The 23,100-nt window shown below is 39.3% G+C and overlaps 1 protein-coding gene and 1 pseudogene across 1 annotated transcript in view; one reads left to right on the top strand and one right to left on the bottom strand.

Annotated features, from left to right (window-relative positions):
• Positions 1-9,990: 9,990 nt before the first annotated feature.
• Positions 9,991-11,995, bottom strand: LOC107653276 (uncharacterized; annotated as a pseudogene).
• A 9,680-nt stretch (positions 11,996-21,675) lies between these two features.
• Positions 21,676-23,100, top strand: part of LOC107653275 (receptor-type tyrosine-protein phosphatase N2-like) — a 64,541-nt gene continuing 63,116 nt past the window's right edge. Inside the window, exons 1-2 of the mRNA XM_016439944.1 lie at positions 21,676-21,682; positions 21,831-21,895. Coding sequence (XP_016295430.1) covers positions 21,676-21,682; positions 21,831-21,895 — 72 coding nt within the window. The remainder of the gene's footprint in view (positions 21,683-21,830; positions 21,896-23,100) is intronic.

The following is a 23,100-nucleotide window of genomic DNA, read 5'->3' as shown; positions in this document are numbered from 1 at the left end:
TTTAAGTTATTGTTATTGTGAATTTGAGAATGTCTTAGTATTGGTTTTTGTTTTAGTATTTAGTATTTACTTTAATGACATACTTTAATGACTGCTCCGGGTGTGTGTTCACGGTGTGTGTGTGTTCACTGCTGTGTGTGTGCACTTTGGATGGGATAAATGCAGAGCACTAATTTCGAGTATGGGTCACCATACTTGGCCACATGTCACATGTCACTTCACTTGAGCTGACATGAATGCCACAAGTGTAAAAACTTTGGATCTTGAATCATTAACAGAAATAATGCAGAATCTCTTATTATTATGTAGTAACTTTTTTTTATTTTGTCAATTTTCCATAATCCTAAAATTTTCTATTGAAAATCCCAGATTTTCTTTGTTTTTAGTGGAACTTCAGTGGACGTTGTAGGTTCTGTACAGATAAGGCTCTGGCATATAAAGTAAAATCATTTTGGAAAACAGGTTTAACTGAATGAATAAATATGCCTAAAACAATTTTGCCACATTTTCTAATTTCTGGAGGTTGCATTTAGCACCCACATACCGAAAAGCCAACCGCCCCCCCCCCCATCTCACAGTTTTGGGCCCCATTGTGTACAAGGTATACAGATAACTGATTAAATGTTCCTAATCATCGACAGATTGGTAATTGTAGCATTAGCACTGCAGGGTGACTAAAAGGTGCTAGTGGATTAGAATATTATGCAAATTATACAGGTTTTACTGCTCATTTTAAAATTATTTTTCAAAACAGAATTATTGTATGTTAACTGTGAAGTTAAACTGTAAAGCTAAATTTAGAGAACTTGAAAGAGAAATAATTTTATGAAAAAGAAGATTTTGTTTCATGATTTTGTTTGGCTGCTTTCAGAGGTCCAATGACCTCAGTGGTATTCACAATACCTCAGTGCCACAATAAATGCTTTTGGTAATAAATTATAAATGGAAAGCACAATTGTAAGTTGTTTGAATCTGGCTGGAGTAGTATTTCATTCATTCTGAAAAAAAAAAAGAAAAGGAGGGAGAAAAAAACTCTCCGGGGTGCCAGCTTCTTAAATCAGTGTGAAAGATTAGCATCACCATCTCCTCTCATTTGACATGCCTGTATACACAGTATTACAGAAGTCACAACCTATTTATTAATCAAGATGTGTGTGTGTGTGTGTGTGTGTGTGTGTGTGTGTGTGTGTGTGTTTGTGCGTGCGTACGTACGTGCGTGCGCGCAACAGAGAGAGAGAGCGAAAATGTTCAGGCTCTTTCCAATGTGTCAGTCTTATCTGTGTTTTTACAGTTTCTCTATTTAAATGTCATCTAGAGTTTGAACATAAAAAGTCTGATGTGAAGTGGGATCATTATGTGTATTAGTGAGTCTGCTGGTAGGTGGGTGGGTGCATGGTCGTATTTGTGCGTATTTGCATGATAGACTGCTGAATTTAGTTGGTAACAACTAGAGATGTGTGAAATGCACCATATCCAGCAACAGCCTTTATCTGAGACAAAATCACATGACAATGAACACACAAATCCAAGGATCTGAATACAGCCGTCGGCTCTAGAGTCATTAAGAGTGAGCGAGAATAATTTCGTTCTATTTCAGAGGTTGCTAGGCAATTTTTAGGCCAATCAGGTAATGCACCCTTACCTCACCTCCCTGCTAGACCAATCAGGTATTGATCAAGACTGATGATAAGAAAGTGGAAAAGCTAATAAATATTCCGGTTGGACGATGCATGAAATAGATTTCAAAGATTTTCAGCATGGGCATTTGGTTGTTAATAAACAGATCCTGACAACCATTAGTGTATGCTGGAAATAAGAGTCGACAGTTCCAATGTACAACACACCCATTCTGCACTCATTCTGCTGTAAGCAGCCTAATGCTTCACTGAGTCTTTCTTTCTTTCTTTCTATTTCTTTTCTAGAATTGTGGTGTTCTATACCAGATTTTTCTAATTCATGCACATCTAGACACAAAGCCTGCCTTGATTTTTCATCTATGATTTGTAGCCATTATAATCTAAATAATATTGGTGTTGATTGTTTACCCAATAAATACAAAATAAACACAATTATGTTTGAGATTAGGCTAACAACATGCTAACCTGTCACCAGTACTGAGTGCATTTTTTCAGTTTAGTTTTCTGAAAATAGTCTCAGTAAATAATGTATTTTAATTATCAGTTTATGTTCAACTGAGTCTCTTGAATCTTTAATATCTTACTGAAAATGTTCTTTGTTTTTATTTGCAGTATTTTGGTATATTGTTTTGGAGTGAAAGGACTGTATTAGGGGAGGTCTGATATCTAGCCTTCCTCAAGGGGTGTCATTCAAAACAAAGGGTCTGATTAGCTTCGTCCATAGCTGCACACGGGCATTACAGTTTATCGAATAGGTGTTTGTTTGTTTGTGTGTGTGTGGTCTACAATAGAAAAAGAAGGAGAGGTAGATTAACTTACATGTCTCAATAATATTATTCCAAAGACATTTTCATGAAATGCTTTGTTTCTTATTAAATTCTCAGGTTAAAGCTGCAGTCCGTAATTTTTTTGTTTAAAAATGATCCAAAATCAATTTCTGAGCAAGTACATAACCAGCCAGTGTTCAAAACTATCGGCTTACTTTAGCTCGATTCACAACGGTAAGCTTGTAAAAAAGTTTTCTAATTTGAGTGGTACGGGTAGGTTTTCACGGGAAATTCGAGCATGGCGCTGCGTCATTACATCACGTCTGAAAACATAAAGTTGTCCTGGCTAGTATGCTGTATCTCACTTGAGGATGCTGCAGGTGACGGATCGTTCATAGCCTTTTCTCACAGTAGCTCGAATAAATGGCAGATTAAATTTGAGAACAAAAATAACAATATTAATAATTGGCATGGTTTGATGTGATATGAGCTAACCGATCATTAGATTTAATCACCATTGATAGCGCAATTTATTGTAATGCTTTTTTCCTCAGTTTATCAGAACAAATATGGCAGTTGTTACTTACTTGTTCAGATGACATTCTCCACGGAAAACTCTTATTTGGGTCATACTTTCAAGATGTAGAATCTGTGAATACAAAGTGCAGTATCCACACCGGTGCGGTGACTAACAGCCACACATTAGATTCATCCGCGCTGGAGCCGTGCCGACCCACGCAAGGAAGATAATTCTGCAAATGGCTGCAATTGCAGGTTTTCAAAAAGAGATGGCGACAAAGAGGCAAAATTTACAGACTGCAGCTTTAAATATTATAAAAGAACCAAACTATTATATTATTATATAATAAGAACCAAACTCTTATATTATTATAACACTACCACCTAGTGTTTAGAAATGGCACAAGCTTTCATACTCAAAACCGCTTATGAGGTAATTTACATAAAATGCACATAAGCATGAACATGAACTTCAAATAAAGAGCGATTAAGTTAGTAATATGACAGTAACATACAGGAGCATACAAAATCAAACATTTGTTTACATTATTACATTATTATTTATGAGAACTGAGTCATTATGATCATGACGGCAAGACATTCAAACGTGCTTGACAGTGCACGATACGCTATAACACTGATAAATGCTTAAATCACTTGATAACAGAATAATATGGTATACACATTCATAATGAACTGTTTAAATGACAATTATCACTAACTTGATAAACAGATAACTTTTGTTCATTGATGCACACTTCAACACGCATAGTCTTTGCACTTTCCTGCTGAGTCACTCACGCGAGTGCCATTTAAACAGCTCATCTTTCTGTACATGCTGACAGGTTAAAGGTAGCGCATGCACACAGACCTGGCCTTTCTAACACTGCCGCCCCCAAATTTGGGTCCAAATTTGCTCTGTTGAAAGGCTGACATTATACAGTCTCAGTCACTGGTAGGAATGTCATCCACTTCGTCAGGGATCTCTGGCAGTATAACTAGGCGAGCTATGGGCCTTGTGTAGACTCTGTCCTTTATCTGTACCTCGGCCGTTCGTACACGATCATCAGACCCAAGGAAGACATTCACCACTCTCCCGATCTGCCAGAATGAGCGAGGCATCTGGGGGTCAACCAGCATGACAACTCATCCGGATTTGATTTCTGCTGATGGATTCTGCCACTTCCCACTGGTTTGCAATCCTGGTAAGTAGTGCTTTATGAAGGCCATCCAGAATCTGTAAGCCAACCCTTGTGAATGCATCCATCTCTGTCTTCCCAGGAGTTCGGACACTGGTTAGATGACTTGGGGAAGGGAACCATCTGGCCACCCCATCAGAAGGCAATTTGGGGTGACCGGATGTCTGCTGATACATTCCCAAGTGGTTTGTAGTTTAAGATGGCCTCAATTTCTATGAGGACAGTTTAAAGAACTTCTTCAGTCACTGTTTCTGATACCAGGGTGGTGTGAAGTGCAGCCTTAGCTGAACGAATCTCTCGTTCCCACTCCAAAGTGTGGAGCAAAGGGAGGATTGAAATGAAAGCTAATCTGTTGCTTAGCTAGCTGCTGCTGTAGATCCTGACTGAGCTGATGAAAGGTCTCTTTAAGTTCTGTTCTGTCCTCGGACGTTGGTGCCTTGGTCTGAGTATAACTCTGTTGGTTTCCCACGTCGACCTATGAACAGTCGTAGTACCACGATGTCAGGACCTTGAGGTGCATAGCCCGAGTGGTCAGGCATTTGAATAAAAGGCCCCATCTCTTCTCTGTCCACCTTGACCAAGAAGGGTCTGAACCAATCCATTCCATTCCCAATCCATTCCCGGTTGAATGGAAAGCAGGTTTGAACAGCCGAAGTCGAGGGGGAGGGAGATTTTAAGATCCACATCCTCTGGCGTAACTCCGCAAGCACTCGTTCCGGTCCTGAATGGCAAAGGTGAGTATCATAATCTTTGATGAGTAAATGGGTGTTGGGGTGACTGGGATCCAATACAATAGTGTACTGCACTTGGATCGAGGCCTGCTATCCATCTTAATTGTCCTCTAACTCGGATTAGATCACTGGCTTTGTCAAACTCTGGAGAGAACCAGTAGTTGGCTGTAAGAACGAACAGGCTTACTACTCTTTAACAGCTGATAGTCCTTGGGAAAACTGTCTATTTGGGCCTTTCTCAGTGCAATCAGCTCTGCCTCTTGGTAAGTATTGGCTGGAGGAGAACCACTCTGTTCTGCCGCCCCATGTAGCTCCTGTGCCTCCGCCTCAACCAAGTTTTTCCAGCTAAATGTACTGTCATCTGCAGTCTGTGGTGCTGAGTTAATCATACCACAAAAGATACCTAATTTTAACTCCTCAGTATTCTCAGACTTTAGGCTGTGCATGGCTGGGGGTGATGGCCAGTTACTCTGAGGTTGGAGGAGGAATTCTGGTTCCTGGGTACACCGATTCCATTCAGTAAGGTCCTTCAGACTCTTGCCACGAGTAAGATCATCCTCAGGGTTCCTGGCAGAGTCGATGAAGTGCCATGCCTTAAGGTCTGTTAATTCATGAATCTCCGCTACCCTGCTACCCTGCTACCCACAAATACCTTGAAGCAGCAGGATTCTGAATGTCACCAGTGGAGGATAGTTGTTGAATCTGTCCAGAAAGTGACCTTCTGGACCTTCAAGGTAAGCTCATTTCCTACAAGTTTGGCAAACTGTGCTCCTATAAGAGCGGCACACAACTCAAGTCTAGGTATTGAGCACTGCTTACGTGGGGTAACACGGGATCGGGCCAGGAGAATGGAAAGGTGTATTCTCCCACTATGATCTTCGGAGCAAAGGTAAGCTACTGCCCCGAATGCTTTCGCTGAAGCATCAGTGAAGGTGTGGATCTCATGAGTGACCACTGGGTGGTCCATGGTGGATGGGGTGTAGCATCTAGGGAGTACTACATGGGGTAAATACTGAAGCTCAGCTTCCCACACCTTCCATGCCCTTTGAAGATCCTCAGGAAGTTGTGGGTCATCCCAATTTCTGTTCTTCAACCAGAGTTGCTGAACAATCACTTGTGCACAAGTGGTAAAGGGAAGAATGACACCAAGGAGGTCATATTGACTTGCTAACACATGATATATGTTCTGCATTGTCAGAGCACTGTAATTAACAGGTCTGTGCTTGAATCCTAGGTAGTCTATCCCACAGTGCCAGCTCAGTCCCAAGGTGGATTCACGTGGATCTACTTTATCATGTGAAAGCCACATCTCTAACTTAGAAGATCTGGTGGCAAGTTACTGTCAACCTCTTGCACGTTGCTGGCCCATTGACAGATGTCGAACCCTCCTGATGCTAGCAGCTTGCAAAGTTTGTCCAGTAAATGCTGTGTCTCTTGAGAAGTTGGTATGCTCTGTAGACAGTTATCTACATAGAAGAATCTCTCCACGGAATGGCTCACATCCTCATCCGGTGTGCTGTGCAACGAGATGTGTCTTTGAAGGGCGAAGGTTGCACAGCACGGACTGCACATGGTTCCGTATGGCAGTACTTGCCATTCATAGATGTCAGGTGGTTTGTCTTGTCTCATGCTGCGCCAGAGAAAGAGCAGGAGGGGCTTGTTCTCAGGTAAGAGGTCAACAGAGAATCATTCAGATTCAGTTAAACACAATATGGTCCTTACAATTATGGCTGACCAAATGGTGCGAGATATACCAAGACTCCCCTGTTACAGTGCCTTCATCTGTAGGGAGTTTAGAAGCAGCAAAATTCAGTTCCAGCTTCTCTATCTCGATGTTGTATACAACTGCTTTCTCCGGAGTTCAAATCAGCCATTGCTCCATATACCTGAGACTTTGCATCACCACCTCCTTCAGAGCATGGAAAAAGGGGGAATCCTTTCTGCGCAGCAATGGTGTTGCATAGCGTAATATCCCATTTACCTCCACGTGAGTCATCCTGGTGTCTATAAGGTTAATGGCCTCCCGATCCTCCCTGGATCTTGTAACCTGCTTCTCACATCGGAAAGGCAGAACATTAAGCTGCCATAACTTCTCAACATCTCATTTGATTTCCATTTCAGCGGGGGTAAGGGACAAGAAAAGACACTGTTGTGGCTGTAACTGAGTCTCCAGGAGCCTGACTGGTCTCTACAGGGTCCATCCAAGCCTTGTATTTATGGCGGCCGGACCACCAGGTGGGCCAAGAGGAGCTCTATGAGCTAGCTTCGGCCCAGTGGACTGCTTGGATTGATAATGCACCTGTTCAGGATAAGCAAAGGTCTCTCTTGGGGGCTCATACAATGTTCTTGAATACTGATGAGAGGCAGGAGTATCTGGACAGTTCTTCTCTGATAAAAAGTGGAACTGGATTCCTCAGGATGCCGCAAAGGAGAGGGACTTGGGTAGTTACACTCATCCCACTGGGCTGGATTCATCTGTGATCTAGAAGGTGCGGAAGCCAGAATCTGATCTTTTATGATTTGGAGTTCACCCATCATCTTTCCCAAAATGTCCAGCATGTTAGAGTCACTTTGAGGATCTACTGTTCTTTCCTCTGCTGGGTTGGGCAGATTTTGATAAACAGTCCCCTGATCAAACTGACTGAGGAGCCCCTAGTCGTAATAGGGAAGAGTTGGCTTGGCCTCACTGATGGTGCTGTTGTGCAGGCTGTCTGGTTTCATGATGTATGGGTGGCCTACCTGTGTAGTGAAGGATGTCTGTGGTAAAAGAGCAGGCTGGTGTACTTTCCACGACCAGTGATATGGAGAAGGCTGAGGATGGTGAATAGGCTATACTGGGGTGTAACTGGGACAAAGTTGCTGCAGTTTAGTGTCATCCACATTCTGAAAGGGATGTTCCTTTCTCGTAGGCCATTCATCCAATGTGTCCCATTGACCTTGACTTATAGGACTCGATACGCTTGAATAAGGTGAAGGAATGTTCTCTGCAGCATCTCCAAGACCTTGTGCACGCTGTGTTGTGTGAGGCAATACTGACTGACTGACTTGTCTTTGACATACAGTACTGAGGTTAAAGTCTTTAAGGTAGGCAGGAGGATGGACCTGACTTTTGGGTCTTACAATCTGTGCAGATGCTTCTTCTTGTTGCATGTTGCTACTGATCAATTCTTTGTCTAGGAGAAATGCCAGACCTGGCTCAAAGGACCATTGTTTTGGAGTATGACTGAAAGGACTGTATTAGGTGAGTTCTGATATCTAGTCTTCCTCAAGGGGTGTCAGTCAAAACAAAGGGTCTGATCAGCTTTGTCCAAAGAGTTAAATTTCTCTTAGCACAGGAGTAATATGCAACCAAGATAAACACAGCACAGCTGTACACGGGAATTATAGATTATCAAATAGGTATCTGTTTGTGTGTGTGTGTGGTGTACAATAGAAAAAGAATAAGAGGTAGATTAACTGACATGTCTCAATAATATTATTCCAAAGGCATTTACATGAAATGCTTATTTTCTTATTAAATTCTCAGGTTAAATATTATAAACAACAATACATTTTATAACAACACTACCACCTAGTGGTTAGAAATGGCAAACGCTTTTATACTCAAAACTGCTGATGAGGTCATTTACACAAACTGCACTTAAGCATGAACGATTAAGTTAGTAATATGACAGTAACATACAGGAGCATACAAAATCCAACATTTGTTTACATTTACATTATTATTTGTGAGAACTCGAGTCATTATGATCATGACGGCAAGGCATATTCAAACGTGCTTGACAGGGCACGATACGTCTGTACACTTTCCTGCTGAGTCACTCGCGCTCGTTTTGCATGCTGACAGGTTAAAGGTAGCGCATGCGCACAGACCCGTCCTTTCTAACATATATGTTTATTAAAATATTGTCTATTAAAGACTGTTACAAATGAATACTGATAACTATACTAACCTTCAGGTCTAATAAAAATAATGACAATGACAATGACAATGTTAGTTCAGTCCAGTCCAACCAGGGGAAGATGGGGGAAGATGCCAATCAAGAACCATGTGCATGTAAATTGTAACATATTTAGATATAAGTTTAGCATTTCCAGAAAGATGATGCATCAGCCAATGTGTTATTAAGGGGAATAAATAGAAACATTTGTTCATTTACGTCATAGCACAAAATGCCACCTCATCAGTACGGCTTGGCTCACTTGTTTTTCCACTGCAGTTAGTACCGTTTCAAAGTGGGTGTAAATACAGATTAGTTAGTATTGATTAGATTAGATTACATTAGTCAACTGCCATGACATCATTGTAAATGCGAGACACAAAAGATAAATATATGTTATATATATATATATATATATATATATATATAGAAAAGAAAAAAATATATATGCAAAAATTAAAAAGGAGATACAAACACGTGACACAGGGGCCAATCTTTTTTTTTCTTCTTTTTTAAAAAAAAGCAAGTCGTTTAGTCATGCGAACGATACTGTGGTGACTGTTGCTGATAGCGGGTTTGGTGTCTCGTGTCACAAATCCAATGACCGCTGTAGTGACTATTCTCTCTGACCATTCAGTGATCTGCAGTGTTAACACATCACATTTTAGTATCGGTACAGCTCGCTTGGAACCTCAAATGAGGTGGTACTATTTAAGCGAGCCGTACCGAGCTGTACCATGCTGTGGAAAGCGCTAGAAAGTGAGCTGTGCCGTGCATTGGAAAAGAGCCAAAGCGAGCCATAAATGCAGTGGAAAAGTGCCATAACTGCCTCCTAATAAAAAAGCAGCTGAATGGCCGCTTTTCAATCCAGATTGGTTGTTGTCCAGCAGGTTGTTCTGTGAAAGGAAGCAGGACACTTGGTTGAACACAACGTGTTCAAGTGATTTTGCTAAAAAGGGAGGAGAGACACTGGCCCTGTATCTTTCAACAAGTGAGGTGTATAGTGTAGGTATTTTAAGCAGTGGGGTTACCTGAGCCTCCTTGAATGCGGTGGGAAAAATGCCTGTGAGAAGAGATGTGTTGATGATGTGTGTGAGTGAAGGCAGAAGTGCAGGGGAAATGGCTTGTAGGAGATGTGAGGGGATTGGGTCTAGAGGGCAGGTGGTAGGTGGCTGGAGAGGATAAGTTTAGAGACTTCATTTTCTGCAAGCGGTAGTTTTGGCAGCATGAACTTTGGTGGAGAATGAAGATAGCAGTGACTGATACCTGCTGAAATCAGCTGAATCTTTTGATTTGCGGCATTTTCTCTCCGCTGCCCTGCGTTTAGTCCGATGCTCGCAGAGGACTTCGGTTAACCAGGGGTTGGAGGGAGTAGCATGTGCTGGTCTGGAGGAAATAGGACAGATATTGTCTAGGCAGATAGTTAGGGTAGAAAACATCATATCTGTGGCATAATTTGCATCTAATGATGAGAAGTGTGTAGGGGTGGGAAGAGAGGATGATACCACAGAGGAAAGTCGAGAAGGAGGAAGAGACCTTAGGCTTCATCTAAACGAAACTGGCAGAGGGGTTGGTGGTGAGGACTAAGGTAGATGTAGATTAAAAGTAATAAGGAAATATTCTGAGACATGCAAGGGTTTGACCAAGATGTTATCTGTGATACAATTGCGTGTGATCGAGTTGGTTACATGATTTATGGGCACCTGCGGTGTTGAGTCACCGAAGGTCGAAAGAGGCTGAAAGAGAGTGGAAGTCAGCAGCATGTGGCTTCTCAAGGTGGATGTTGAAGTCACCAAAAAGTACTAGAGGGCTGCCATCCTCAGCGAATGAGGACAGCAGCATATCCAGTTCTTCTAGAAAGTTGCCCAGCTGACCTGGAGGACTACAAATAACTACAATGTGGATTTTTAGAGGGAGTGTGACTGTAATGGCATGTAATTCAAAGGAAGTATTGTTAAAGTTCTAAGAGCATGTGAGGTATTTCCAGCTTTTGGAAATGAGGAGACCAGTACCCCCACCTCTCCCAACCCTGACGGGGGGGGAGTAAAATATGGAAAGATACTACTGTGCCTTGTCGGTGTCGTTGCCCATTGGAGTCACGCAGGTAGAGTCGGAGAGCTTTACCTTGTCTGTCTTCACACGAGGAGGGCTGAACATGACGGCTGAATTTTAATTTTTATCTTTTCACTTCAAAATAAAGTCTATATTTTTTTGACTGACTAAATCTTACAGATGTTGATGTTCAAATTAAATGACAAAATTAAGAAGAGTGTCATTAAATGTGTTGAGATGAGGTTTGTGCTGGTTATGATCAAGAGAAAAATTTAAGGTACCTCGGGGAGCATCTTACCCTAACTCAAGTATGATTCAGTTCTTTAAATAAAAAGCACGCAAACATGGGTGCGAACACTTTCTAACAAGGAAAATAAGTAATCAAAAAGTGAATGGACACATTTTATATAACCATTATCACTGCTCAGCATTTAGTTTAAATATCCTTCACAGTTTCTTTAGTGATTGTGTATTTAGTTGACTGGTTTGCACCAGGCAGTTTGCTTACTTTGCCTGTTGCCAAATTCTGATCCGGATCTGCTCACTGTTTCCTGGGTTTTGCCTTTAGAGTTGAACACCATTAATGTGGCTTTGAACTTTTGAACAGCTTTGATTCTAAAGTATGGCAGCAACCTGCAGTTTCAGCCATTACATATGCAATCGCTTACTTGCATCTAGCTCTGACTGCATATGGCCAGATCACTGCTGCGTTAACCATATTAAACTACTGACTCTTATTTTTTGACATTTTTCTGGGTGAGGCTGTATTTCAATGTTTTCTCCAGATCTGCAGGCTGAGACGTGGCAGTGAGATGTAAGACAGTCTGTGTGGCTTGTTGCTAACTCTAGAAAGTTGCCCAGCTGACCTGGAGGACTACAAATAACTACAATGTGGATTTTTAGAGGGAGTGTGACTGTAATGGCATGTAATTCAAAGGAAGTATTGTTAAAGTTCTAAGAGCATGTGAGGTATTTCCAGCTTTTGGAAATGAGGAGACCAGTACCCCCACCTCTCCCAACCCTGACGGGGGGGGAGTAAAATATGGAAAGATACTACTGTGCCTTGTCGGTGTCGTTGCCCATTGGAGTCACGCAGGTAGAGTCGGAGAGCTTTACCTTGTCTGTCTTCACACGAGGAGGGCTGAACATGACGGCTGAATTTTAATTTTTATCTTTTCACTTCAAAATAAAGTCTATATTTTTTTGACTGACTAAATCTTACAGATGTTGATGTTCAAATTAAATGACAAAATTAAGAAGAGTGTCATTAAATGTGTTGAGATGAGGTTTGTGCTGGTTATGATCAAGAGAAAAATTTAAGGTACCTCGGGGAGCATCTTACCCTAACTCAAGTATGATTCAGTTCTTTAAATAAAAAGCACGCAAACATGGGTGCGAACACTTTCTAACAAGGAAAATAAGTAATCAAAAAGTGAATGGACACATTTTATATAACCATTATCACTGCTCAGCATTTAGTTTAAATATCCTTCACAGTTTCTTTAGTGATTGTGTATTTGGTTGACTGGTTTGCACCAGGCAGTTTGCTTACTTTGCCTGTTGCCAAATTCTGATCCGGATCTGCTCACTGTTTCCTGGGTTTTGCCTTTAGAGTTGAACACCATTAATGTGGCTTTGAACTTTTGAACAGCTTTGATTCTAAAGTATGGCAGCAACCTGCAGTTTCAGCCATTACATATGCAATCGCTTACTTGCATCTAGCTCTGACTGCATATGGCCAGATCACTGCTGCGTTAACCATATTAAACTACTGACTCTTATTTTTTGACATTTTTCTGGGTGAGGCTGTATTTCAATGTTTTCTCCAGATCTGCAGGCTGAGACGTGGCAGTGAGATGTAAGACAGTCTGTGTGGCTTGTTGCTAACTGATCAGCTGCTTGCTCAAACACCAGCTCTTTGTTGCTGCACCTCTCATCTGTCACAGTTGCTTCATCTTACTGTCTCTCTCCCCTTTCATCTCCGTCTCTTCGTCCCTCTTTCTGCCCTTCCATCTTCATTCAGCACCTTTCTTTGTTTCTCTTTCTCTCTCTTTCTGTCTCTCCCCCTCTCTTTTTCTCTTTCAAGCTTTCACTCTTTTGCGTACTTCCACTATCACATCTCATTTTCTCTCTAATATTCATTGGTGGACACAGAGCAGAAGGTTTCTTGCTTTGATTCCATCTCATAGGCTTATCAAAGGCAGGCCAGCACAATGTCATATCACCACTGAAATACACAAGGGTGAGACGCATTACTGCAGGAGGAGAGATGATTGCTCGCGTTTTAAAATGGGTGGGGGGAGAAAGCAGTTTGAATTTGTGCTTGTTTTTCCGCCTGAGACACAACAAGCCCTGTGACCATGATACAAATGAAGCAAGACTGTCATTTCATGTTGAATGAAAGGGTTGAATTGAGATGATGTGCCTGTAAACACACCTATTTGGGCTTAGAGGGTGGGGATTCAACTCCTGAACATCTGTCTGTAATGTCGGTGGTTTTTCTTCTGTTTATGAAATACTGTAGATAGTCTTAATGTCTAAAAACTGCTTGGATGAATCATGTTTGGAGCAACTGTACAACACTAAAAATCACAGATCTGTGATAAATGTTGCAAGTTTCTGTCTTTCTCAAACAACATAAAACTTATTTATTTACTTGTTAGTAAATACATATTGCATATTAGGGCTGTTATGTTGTCCCATCTTTTCACTGCATGATCACTGTGACCAAAGGAATTCACAATAATATTATTGTTATATCTATAGAAAGTAAAAATTACTGTCAGTAAAAATTGGTTATTTATTTACTTACCAATGAATCACAGTCAAAATACGAGTGTAGCGAGAGTTTATAACCATAATTAATACAAAAACGTAAAAAAAAAAAAAAAAATCTGCAGCCTGGAGTGTCAAACACTTTGGTCTTTTGTACAGAATCCAAAAAACTCCTACATTGGCGAGTACATTTTTTTCGGGTACAAGCAGAGAGTAGGGATGGGCATTTTTCTAAAAATATTGCATTAGAATATTTGAGCTCATAAAAAACGAATATTCGAATATTCGTTTATTTAAATGACATTTAATGAGAAAGATGTTTTTTTTTTTTTTATCAAACAATCTTATCACAACAAGCTTATACATTATATCCTGTGGTTTTTTCCATTTGAAAACATTAAAGGGGTCATGTGATGCGATTTAAATTTTTCCTTTCTGTTTGAAGTTTAATGTTTTTGTCTCGTCGCTCCGGCCAGACAGGGTATCACAGTATGGTAAGGGGCGTAACATTTCCGTCACACGCTTGAGGTATTCGGCCAATCACAACGCACTGGATAGCTGGCCAATCAGAGCACACCTCGCTTTTCAGAACGATGAGCTTTGTACAAATCTACGTGTTTCAGAAAGGTGGGGCATAGAGGAGAAACAATAATGTACAGTATGTGGAAAATAATGTGTTTTTTGAACCTTAAACCGCATAAACACATTTCATTACACCAAATACACAAAATAATTTTCTTTTTAGCAACATCATATGACCCCTTTAAACATTGTGTGCGCACAAAAAAATGTACAGAAAAAAACATTTAACACAGAGCGAATTAATATAAAGCCGGCTGCAGAGAAACTGACATTTTAGCGAAATTTGAATAGTGTTTTTATTTTTCGAATACTTATTGCAGATAGAATATTCAACTATTTGTGCACACCCCTAGTAGAGTGTCATACTTTTGCCTGTCATCTCCTCTGATGTGATTTTGTGCGTCAAGTTGTGGCTACACACTGCATTGTCACAATTTTTTCTTTTTATTGTGGGTGGTAACCAGTGTTCAGGTGCAGCACCCCAAACTACTGTGTTGGAGTGTCAACCACATCGTTTCTGGCAATGGATTAGTAGAAAATAGTCAAATGTAGCTATGTGAATATATTTATAATGCAAATATAACATAGTTGAGTTATGAATAGTTTTACTTATTTAAAGCTGTGTATGCTGTAACATTTTATTTGTTGTCAATATTGTGACATATTGTCAGTTTTTGTGCATTTCCAGTGAGATCAGGCTACACTTTGCTGTTAAGCACTTAAGACCATGTGATTTTACCATGAATAAAAGAACAAAAGTGATAAATCACCGTAACACATAGCCTCTCGTGGCTTGTTGCATCATTTTAATTCACACGATCTGTTTTAATGAGATTTCTTGAATTTCTTGCAAGGATTGTGGTCTACTCCATCCTATGCTGTTCACTTTTAGCATCTGCATTTTTTGCTTATTAACTCCTAGTTGACGAAATTCTGTCTGCTAATTGAATGACATTTTCTAAACATTTTCTGCCCATCTGCCTGAAAAACAAGCATCCCTCATATATCCCACCTATCTCTCTGTCTCTCTCTTTTTGTTTTTCTCTCATTCTCTGTGATAGATACATATAGACAGGCTTCATATGTGGTGGGCTTGGCATCTGTCATGATGTCTGCTCTAATTCTGGAGTGATTGCTCGATAACTGATATAGCCACGTCGGGCAGGCACTTGTCATCATCTCTTTGCTTGCAGCCGTTTTCATTGGCAGCCATGGAGAGGGATGGATTGATTGGGTGAATAGGTGGAGCAGAGGAACGTGGGTGGTGAGATGAAGATGTGATATTAAAAGATCCATGAGCGCTTTATAGAAAATGCTTTTTTCTGTCATCCTGAAACGGCGTCATATTTTTGCAAACAGATCGGGGGAAAGACATGATGGGATGGCCAATGTCTCAATCACTCTTCCTCTCCTCTCTGTAAAATGAAATAGCTGCACACAGGCCTCAGCTCAGTATAGGATGATGATAAACAAATAAAATTCATGTTGCAAAATGTGTTCTTTAAAAAAATATGGTTGCATAAAATTGACATTATAGTAAATTGCTGTTTGAATGTGCCATCTAGGGCTGGGCGGTATGACAGTATATATCATTACTGCGAAATAAAGTGTCTATTGTTAGAGATTTTGCTATATCGTGTATTCCGCGTTATGCAAATATATCTGCATAACATAGTACTGCTTAAACGTTATACACCTTCTGAGTGCTAAGGAAACATGCATGAATGAGAAAAGAAAGAGTGTGATGCACTTGGTAGAGTTATTAAGTGCAATAAGCAGTGATAAAGAACTCAATGCGGTGCTCGCGCTGACTCACACACAGCCAAAGCGCGCACTGAAACCCCCCTCAGACAGCATGCGATCGCGAAAACAGATCTCTTTCGTGTTTTATTGTGCTTGAATGGTCAAATACGCACACAGTTATGTCATAATGCCCGTCGTGTGGAGTATTCAAGTAAACACAGTCGGTTATGTGTTAAATAAATGTAAGAGTTGGGTGAAATCCGGATGTGTATCAGTATATTGGAATAGTGCAGTCGGTCTTAAAGGGACAGCAGCCTTATTTACCTGCTGCTGTCTGTCATGATTAATGTTAATCAAGTTTGATGCATACAGTGAAGATTATGCAGTGTTTTATTGATACACTTTATTCAGTTTCTGTAATATTTCTTACTACATGTTAAATAAACCTAGCCTACTGTAGCTGAATAAATTAAAAGTTTATTTCATATTTATTTGTTCTGTTGTGCTTGTAATTTGCTTCTTTTTCTTAATTTTAATAACAAAAATAAAATAAAAATAGCTATATCGAGGTACATACCGTTATCGTGAAATTCATTTTCTCATACCGTGAAATAATATTTTGGTCATATCGCCCACCCCTAATGCCATCAGTATAAAAAACATACACAACTATAAATGCTTTCATACTACAACTTGTTTAGTGAAACTGAACAATGTCACCAAAGTGACCAAAGTTAATTTATCAGACGCACACTGTAAATATATTCACAGCCCAGTCTTTATCGGGTCAAATGGTTCTGTTGACTTGTTTACGTTTTACTGTCATGCTCGACTTTCTGTTTAAAGTGGGCCACAATTTCCAAAAGTCCTTCAGACATCTTGACTTTTGCAGGACAATTGTTGAGAGTGAAGTAGCACTTGTTTCTGATGAGTAGTGTGGTTTAAATAAAATCCCCTGCTTCAAAGCCCACAGGCAAATCAAGCTTGATTCAGAGCCAGTCGAACAGGTTGTCCTTGTTCCCTGTCCAATTAATCTTTGGATATAAATTGTTGTTTACATTTACAACCAAGTTTTGGAACCTATATACCATCACGCAAATGGTATCACTGATAGACCTGTTTCATTTTAACTGTTTAAATTTGTAGATATGTAAACATTCACACTGGTCTTGGCTTAATATGCCAGAGAGGTTGAGGAAGCCAAACCTTTCACCATAGATCAGGGCTATTTTTTGTGTTTGACAAGATTTTTTTTTTTTTCCAAACTAAACGTTTCAGATTAATTTTAAATGCATTTAAATTGGCTATTTATGTGTTTGAGAGGACTTTCAAAAACGAAATCTATTAGTACAATGGAGGCTTCGGAACAGCTGGAACATTAAGAAATGCATATCTGGAATAAAACCATAGTGACTGATACAATAGCCAATTAAAGCCAGTTGAAAAACAACTTGAAAATCAAGCCTGACACATGTTTTCATGGGCTGTCTTGAATAATTTGGAAAGTCAAGACAATTTTTTACTGAATAAAATATGCAGTAGAAATGTAGAAATATGCAGCTTCCAGAATGTGTGTGTGTGTGTGTGTGTGTGTGTGTGTGTGTGTGTATGAAACAGATTGTAATTCATATAGTGCACTGAAATGGGCTTATGTTCTTTTTTATTTGTCAATATGACAAATGTCATATATGAAATCTGAAGAAAATATTTTTCATTTTTAAAGGCCTCGTTATTTGCTCTCCATGGCAGCTTTGCAAGACCACCACCGCTCATGATTGTTTGGCTGCTATCTTCTGTCATCATCTGTGGACAGATCGTTTCTCTGTTTATCTTTCATTACATTTTAACCTCATCCAAATCCAGCATACAGTCCTAAATGCAACAAATCACAAACCTTTATGAGGCATTTTTTCAAAAGCAGGGCATCTTACCCTCATGCAGTCCCTTTCCCCTGAGAAACGCTCAGGCTCCATGACTCTGTCCCCAGCCTTTCATTTACATTTAAAGTGGCTGCAGACAGGCCTGAGTGCAAAGTGGATGGAGGAGGCCTCCACAGTCTCTAAGCTGTAATAAATGGAGACTCTGAGGGGTTCTGGGGATTGGCTGTGACACAAGGTTAGCCTGGGTGCAGTTTCATTCGCAAGAATGGGTCAAAGCTCAGCGCAGGTGAGAGTGAGATTTAGTCCCTCATGTGTGAATATGCAATGTGAGAAGGCATGTTTGTTAACATGATTGCATTTGCTCTCATTTAGCATTTCTTCGGTACTCTACGGAGAAAAACACATTAACAAATCATGGATAGTGGCACAGTATTTCTTCTTGTATACCATATGTGAATATAGTCTACATTCCTAGGTGTGACACTGAAATATGTATGATTTATTTAGATTACTTTAAATTATTTAACATTATCCAGGTACTTCATTAACAAAAATGGGTCAGTGACGTAAGATTGGCCATGATAAAGAAAAGGAGATATAAAAAATCTTAAAACACATGTGCTTAGAAATATACTCTTTGTAGTCATGTTGGTTTCATGTTAAATTTTTAATCACTTTTTTTGAAAAATTAATATTTTAAAGATGTCAAGTGGTGAAATGAAAAGATTTTTAAGATACTTTTTTCAAGATACATTTTTTAAAATCATGATTTCATTCATTTTGATTTCAAAAATGACGTAGACATTTTCAAAATAAGATATTTAAAAACTTGAACTTGCCTTGCTTTGCCCAACAAAGGTCAAAATATGTGATATTGTGAGACTTTGACCTTGACACAGTCAATAGGGTCTGCATGGGTCTTCTCCATGTGGCCAGTTCCTGTTTTATGGTTTATTTTTCTGGATTTTGGTTGCATCACATGACTCTTGTTTGGACATTTTTTAATACTCAGTTTAGGGGTGAAGTTATTATTATTATTATTATTAAAAAAAAAAAACATTATACCAAACTACCTTGTTTGCCAGCCATTGTATGAATTGCATTTTTTTATGTATTTTTGAATTATTTAAGTAGTGTCACATCATAATGTTTTTTGTTGTGTTACATAAGCAAAACATTTTCAGCTGGCAAAAATGACCATGTACAAACAGCGGAGAGAATATGTGCCGCCTCTATTTCCGTGCCTGTACAACAAAACAGTATATATATATATATATATATGGCAGTAATAGATGTTTAGCGAGCTTGGATGATCTCTGTCTCAAGAAGTGATGTTGTGGTGCAGAATAGTAAAAAAAGTGTCTTTCATTTTCTCTCAACCGCAGCAGCTGATAGATACATTAGTTCACACACTCCCTCATTCTCGTTCTGTCACACACACACATACACCTGTTTACAGAGACCGTGCGTTAATGCTGTCACAGGCGGGAGAGTGAAGTGAAAGATAGACAGACGGTGATGTAAGGAGAGATGAGTCGCTTGTTGACTTTTCTGAGGCATCGTGCTTAATCATATGGAATGTAGCATTAAGAGTGTAGGACGAGAGGAATGGGCTTTAATAGATTAAAATCCTAATTAAAGAGCCTCCAGCAGACAAGACCAGCTCCGGAGACCAACTCAGCTGGTGTCATTAGCATAGACGTCATCAGGGGGCACTTAAAGAACTCTTTCTCTCTCTTTTTTTTTCTCGCTCAGTCGTTCTGTTCTGTATTTCTTCAGAATGTTTCTTTTTCCCCTTTCTCTTTTCTGTCCAAATTCTTCGCCTTGGCTTCCTTGCATTGCCATTTATTTTCACTCTTTTCTTGCCTTATCTTCCCACGGTCTGACGGTCTGTTTTTCTTATATATATCGTTCTCTCTCTCCACTATCTCAGTGCTGCCTCTTAACCCCGCTCCCTCCCTCTGTCATTCCTCCTCCGGCAAAGTAAACAAAGTCAATTATAATTTCACACTGTATAATTACTTTCCCTTCTGTGTAATCTGTAAAAAGCCTTTTAATTCACTCTCTCTCTCTAAATGCACTATCAAAGCTGTGCTGGAAAAGAGCAACTTGCCTGAGAATCAAAAGTAGGAGAAAGTGTTTCATCTTATGTTGAGCTTTTTTTTTTTAAATAATGTATTTTGTTTGATTCTATCATCCTAAAATATGCTTCAATCCACATACAGTATTAGAGTGTACACACTCTCACGCGTGTGTTGTGCTATGTTCCTTCATGGCTTATAGAACATGGCAGGTAATTGTTCACACATTTAGATCAGTAAATGACTGAGATTATTCCCACCTCTCGTAATGAACATGTCTGCTGGCCTATTTGTTGCTGAAATCTGTTAATTGTGCAGGTTTTTTTTTTGTTTTTGACAACCAGACAGAGCACCGGAAAAGAGGGTAATAGTTTTTCCCTCAGTTATTAACTTGGCAATGTAAAGATGTAATGTTAATTAAAGAGTAATAATTAAAAAATATAGAATTTCAACATTGAAGTTGCTGCTTTTGGTGCCACTAAATGAAAATAGCTTCATGACTTCAAAGACATCCTTAGGACAAGTAAAAGTTACATGCTAAAACTGATTTATCCCAGTGGCTAGCTATAATAAAATAAATACATTTGCATGGCATGATTCAAAAGTAATGTTTTTGTGCATGTATTTTATCTCTAAGCTGGTCATCAGAATCATGTGTTTCAGACAGTCATGGAGTAATGAAAGGAAAGGGTGTTGGTTAGAATGTATAGTAACTTTTGTTGAATTCTTAAAGAATATTTACAACAGTTTATTACCATGGCTATTTAATGCTTGATATAATTACCTTTTATTATCCATGCAAAAACTTTTTTTTTGAAACCGTTAAACATACATTTTCAGTAATAGCAGAGACGCTGCTTATGAACACTGTTTGAGAGACGCACAGACTTTAGTTTGGTTTGGTTTTCAGTTGTGTTAAATCTAACCATTGCTGACCTTCAGGCTGATTTGTTGTGGGTTTGTGTTGAGGAGAGGAGAAACTATTGGGGATGAACACAAATTGTAATATGTTAAGTAGTTAAGTAACACGTTGAATTGCTTTGCTGGGGCTGTAAGCAAGCTAACTTTACTTCAAGCCAAATGTAAAACTGGCCGATATGTAACACATCATGCTTCTTTACTGTTTCTGTCATGCCAGCAGATGCAGCACTTGACATGCCGCTTGAAATGGCTAACCTTATGTATGTGTTTAAGGATTAAACATGTAACAACATTATTGAAAGGAACCACTGATTTTAGTGTTCTCAGAAGTTATCAAAGAACAGATATCTCTGTTCATCTGACACAACTGCTCAGTCTCAAACAAATTGTTACCTGCAAATAAATCCTTTTATTTTTTTTCTTCTGACATACAAAGCCCACACACAGGGTGCCATATTTTTGGACCTTTTATTCAATACAAAAGCTCTGAAAGCTTTGGAAATAGTCACATACTGAAAAAAGGTCTGGAATTCTGATCCATCAGCGGTCTAAGTAAATTCAGTTATTGCAACCACACAGTGCTCTTTTTTTAACCACTGCCCCCAGATTCGCACAGTAGGATAAATGTTTGTACTTTCAGGTTTCAGGCTAAAACATATTTTGCTTGGTGTATTTTTTGAAGATGTCAGTCTCCCTGGAGCCCTAAACATACTAAAATCCTTTCTTAGTGCTAATAATCCTGAAGAGCATTTTACACACCCTCTTATCATTTTCCATTGTCCTCAGGCCCTCTTGATTGTTGCTTGCAGATATTTGTCATTTCATATATATTTCAGTATTTTCAAATATGGAAAGTAATTTTTAAACAACAGACTCCCTAATACTCAGTCAGATGAGCTCAAGCACACCTGTCACACACACCTCCATCTCAGCACTGATGACATGCTATATATACCCTGTTATATGTGTTCTCACTCAGTCACCCTTTTTTCTCTTTTACAGTTGAGCAGCAAGGACAGCTGGAGAAGGAGAGTGGTCTGCAGATTCTTGAGGCTGGACTGAGTGATGTAAGTCAGAGGAAAGGAGTCTTCTTTCTCTCCCCTCTTCCTCCCTCACCAATGATGACATCCTCCTTTCCCAGAGTGCAACCCCTTATTGAACGTGTTTTACTCGCAGAATCTGTGCCTTAACTTAGCATTCTTTTATAGATGGTGTTTATATCGAACTCTAGAATGAAATGTCATGGATTAGCAACAGCTACCACCAGCATTAAAGGGATAGTTCCCCCAAAATGAAAATTCTGCCATTCTGTTATTTACTCACCCTCGAGTTGTTCTAAACCTGTATGAATTTCTTTCTTCTGCTAAAACACAAAAGAAGATATTTTTTAAAAATATGGGTAGCTAAATAGTTGCTGGTCCCCATTGACTTATATAGTATTTTCTTTTCCATACTATGGAAGTCAGTGGAGACCAGCAACTGTTTGGTTACCCACATTCTTCAAAATAACTTCTTTAGTGTTCAGCAGAAGAAAGAAATTCATACAGGTTTGGAACAACTCAACAAATTGACGACACAATTTTCAATTTTGGTGAACTATCCCTTTAAATCGTGAGAAAAGTTCAAATCATGGATTGGAGATCTTATGCTGTTTATATAAATGTCCTTTGAAGTGCTAGTGCTACATTACAGGTAAAGGCAAAATACAGCAAAATCATAGCACTTATGACTAGCAGTCAACTAATAGGAAAAAGTCTTACGTCCCACGTAAAAGTTTCAGAATTTAAGTCCCGTCATCATTGCAGTTATTTCTCTAAGATTGTTGCAAACTGCCTCTGATACCAAATCTATTGTGGTGCTGAATATTTGCTATATTCATACTGTATGCTATGACATTTATTGTTATTCTCAAAGTACTTCCAAAAATACTATTACCGTGGTGCATATCCCAAAAATGCATGCTATTACTATAGCATTTTTGGGACTCTATTATTAGCCTGCTCAATTCTTGTGAATTAAAAACCAAATCCTAAATTGCATTTATTTTTCGACTTAATATAAAAATGGCCTCTTTTAAGAACTTACACATCTTAGACCCGAAGGAATGAGGATACATCAGTAAACTGCTTTCTGTGATTGTGTGCTATATATTTATATACATCTGTGTTTGTGTGTGTAGATGTGTGTGTGAGCATGTATGTGTGTGTATATGTCTGTGATTGCCATTAAATAGAGCTAAGCGGCTCTCTATGTCACTGATTCAATTCGCTGT

Source organism: Sinocyclocheilus anshuiensis, unplaced genomic scaffold, assembly GCF_001515605.1.
Source record: "Sinocyclocheilus anshuiensis isolate Anshui unplaced genomic scaffold, SAMN03320099.WGS_v1.1 scaffold219, whole genome shotgun sequence".
NCBI lineage: Eukaryota > Metazoa > Chordata > Actinopteri > Cypriniformes > Cyprinidae > Sinocyclocheilus > Sinocyclocheilus anshuiensis.
The sequence above is the reverse complement of the archived record's forward strand: the minus strand, read 5'-3'. Positions and strand labels throughout refer to the sequence as shown.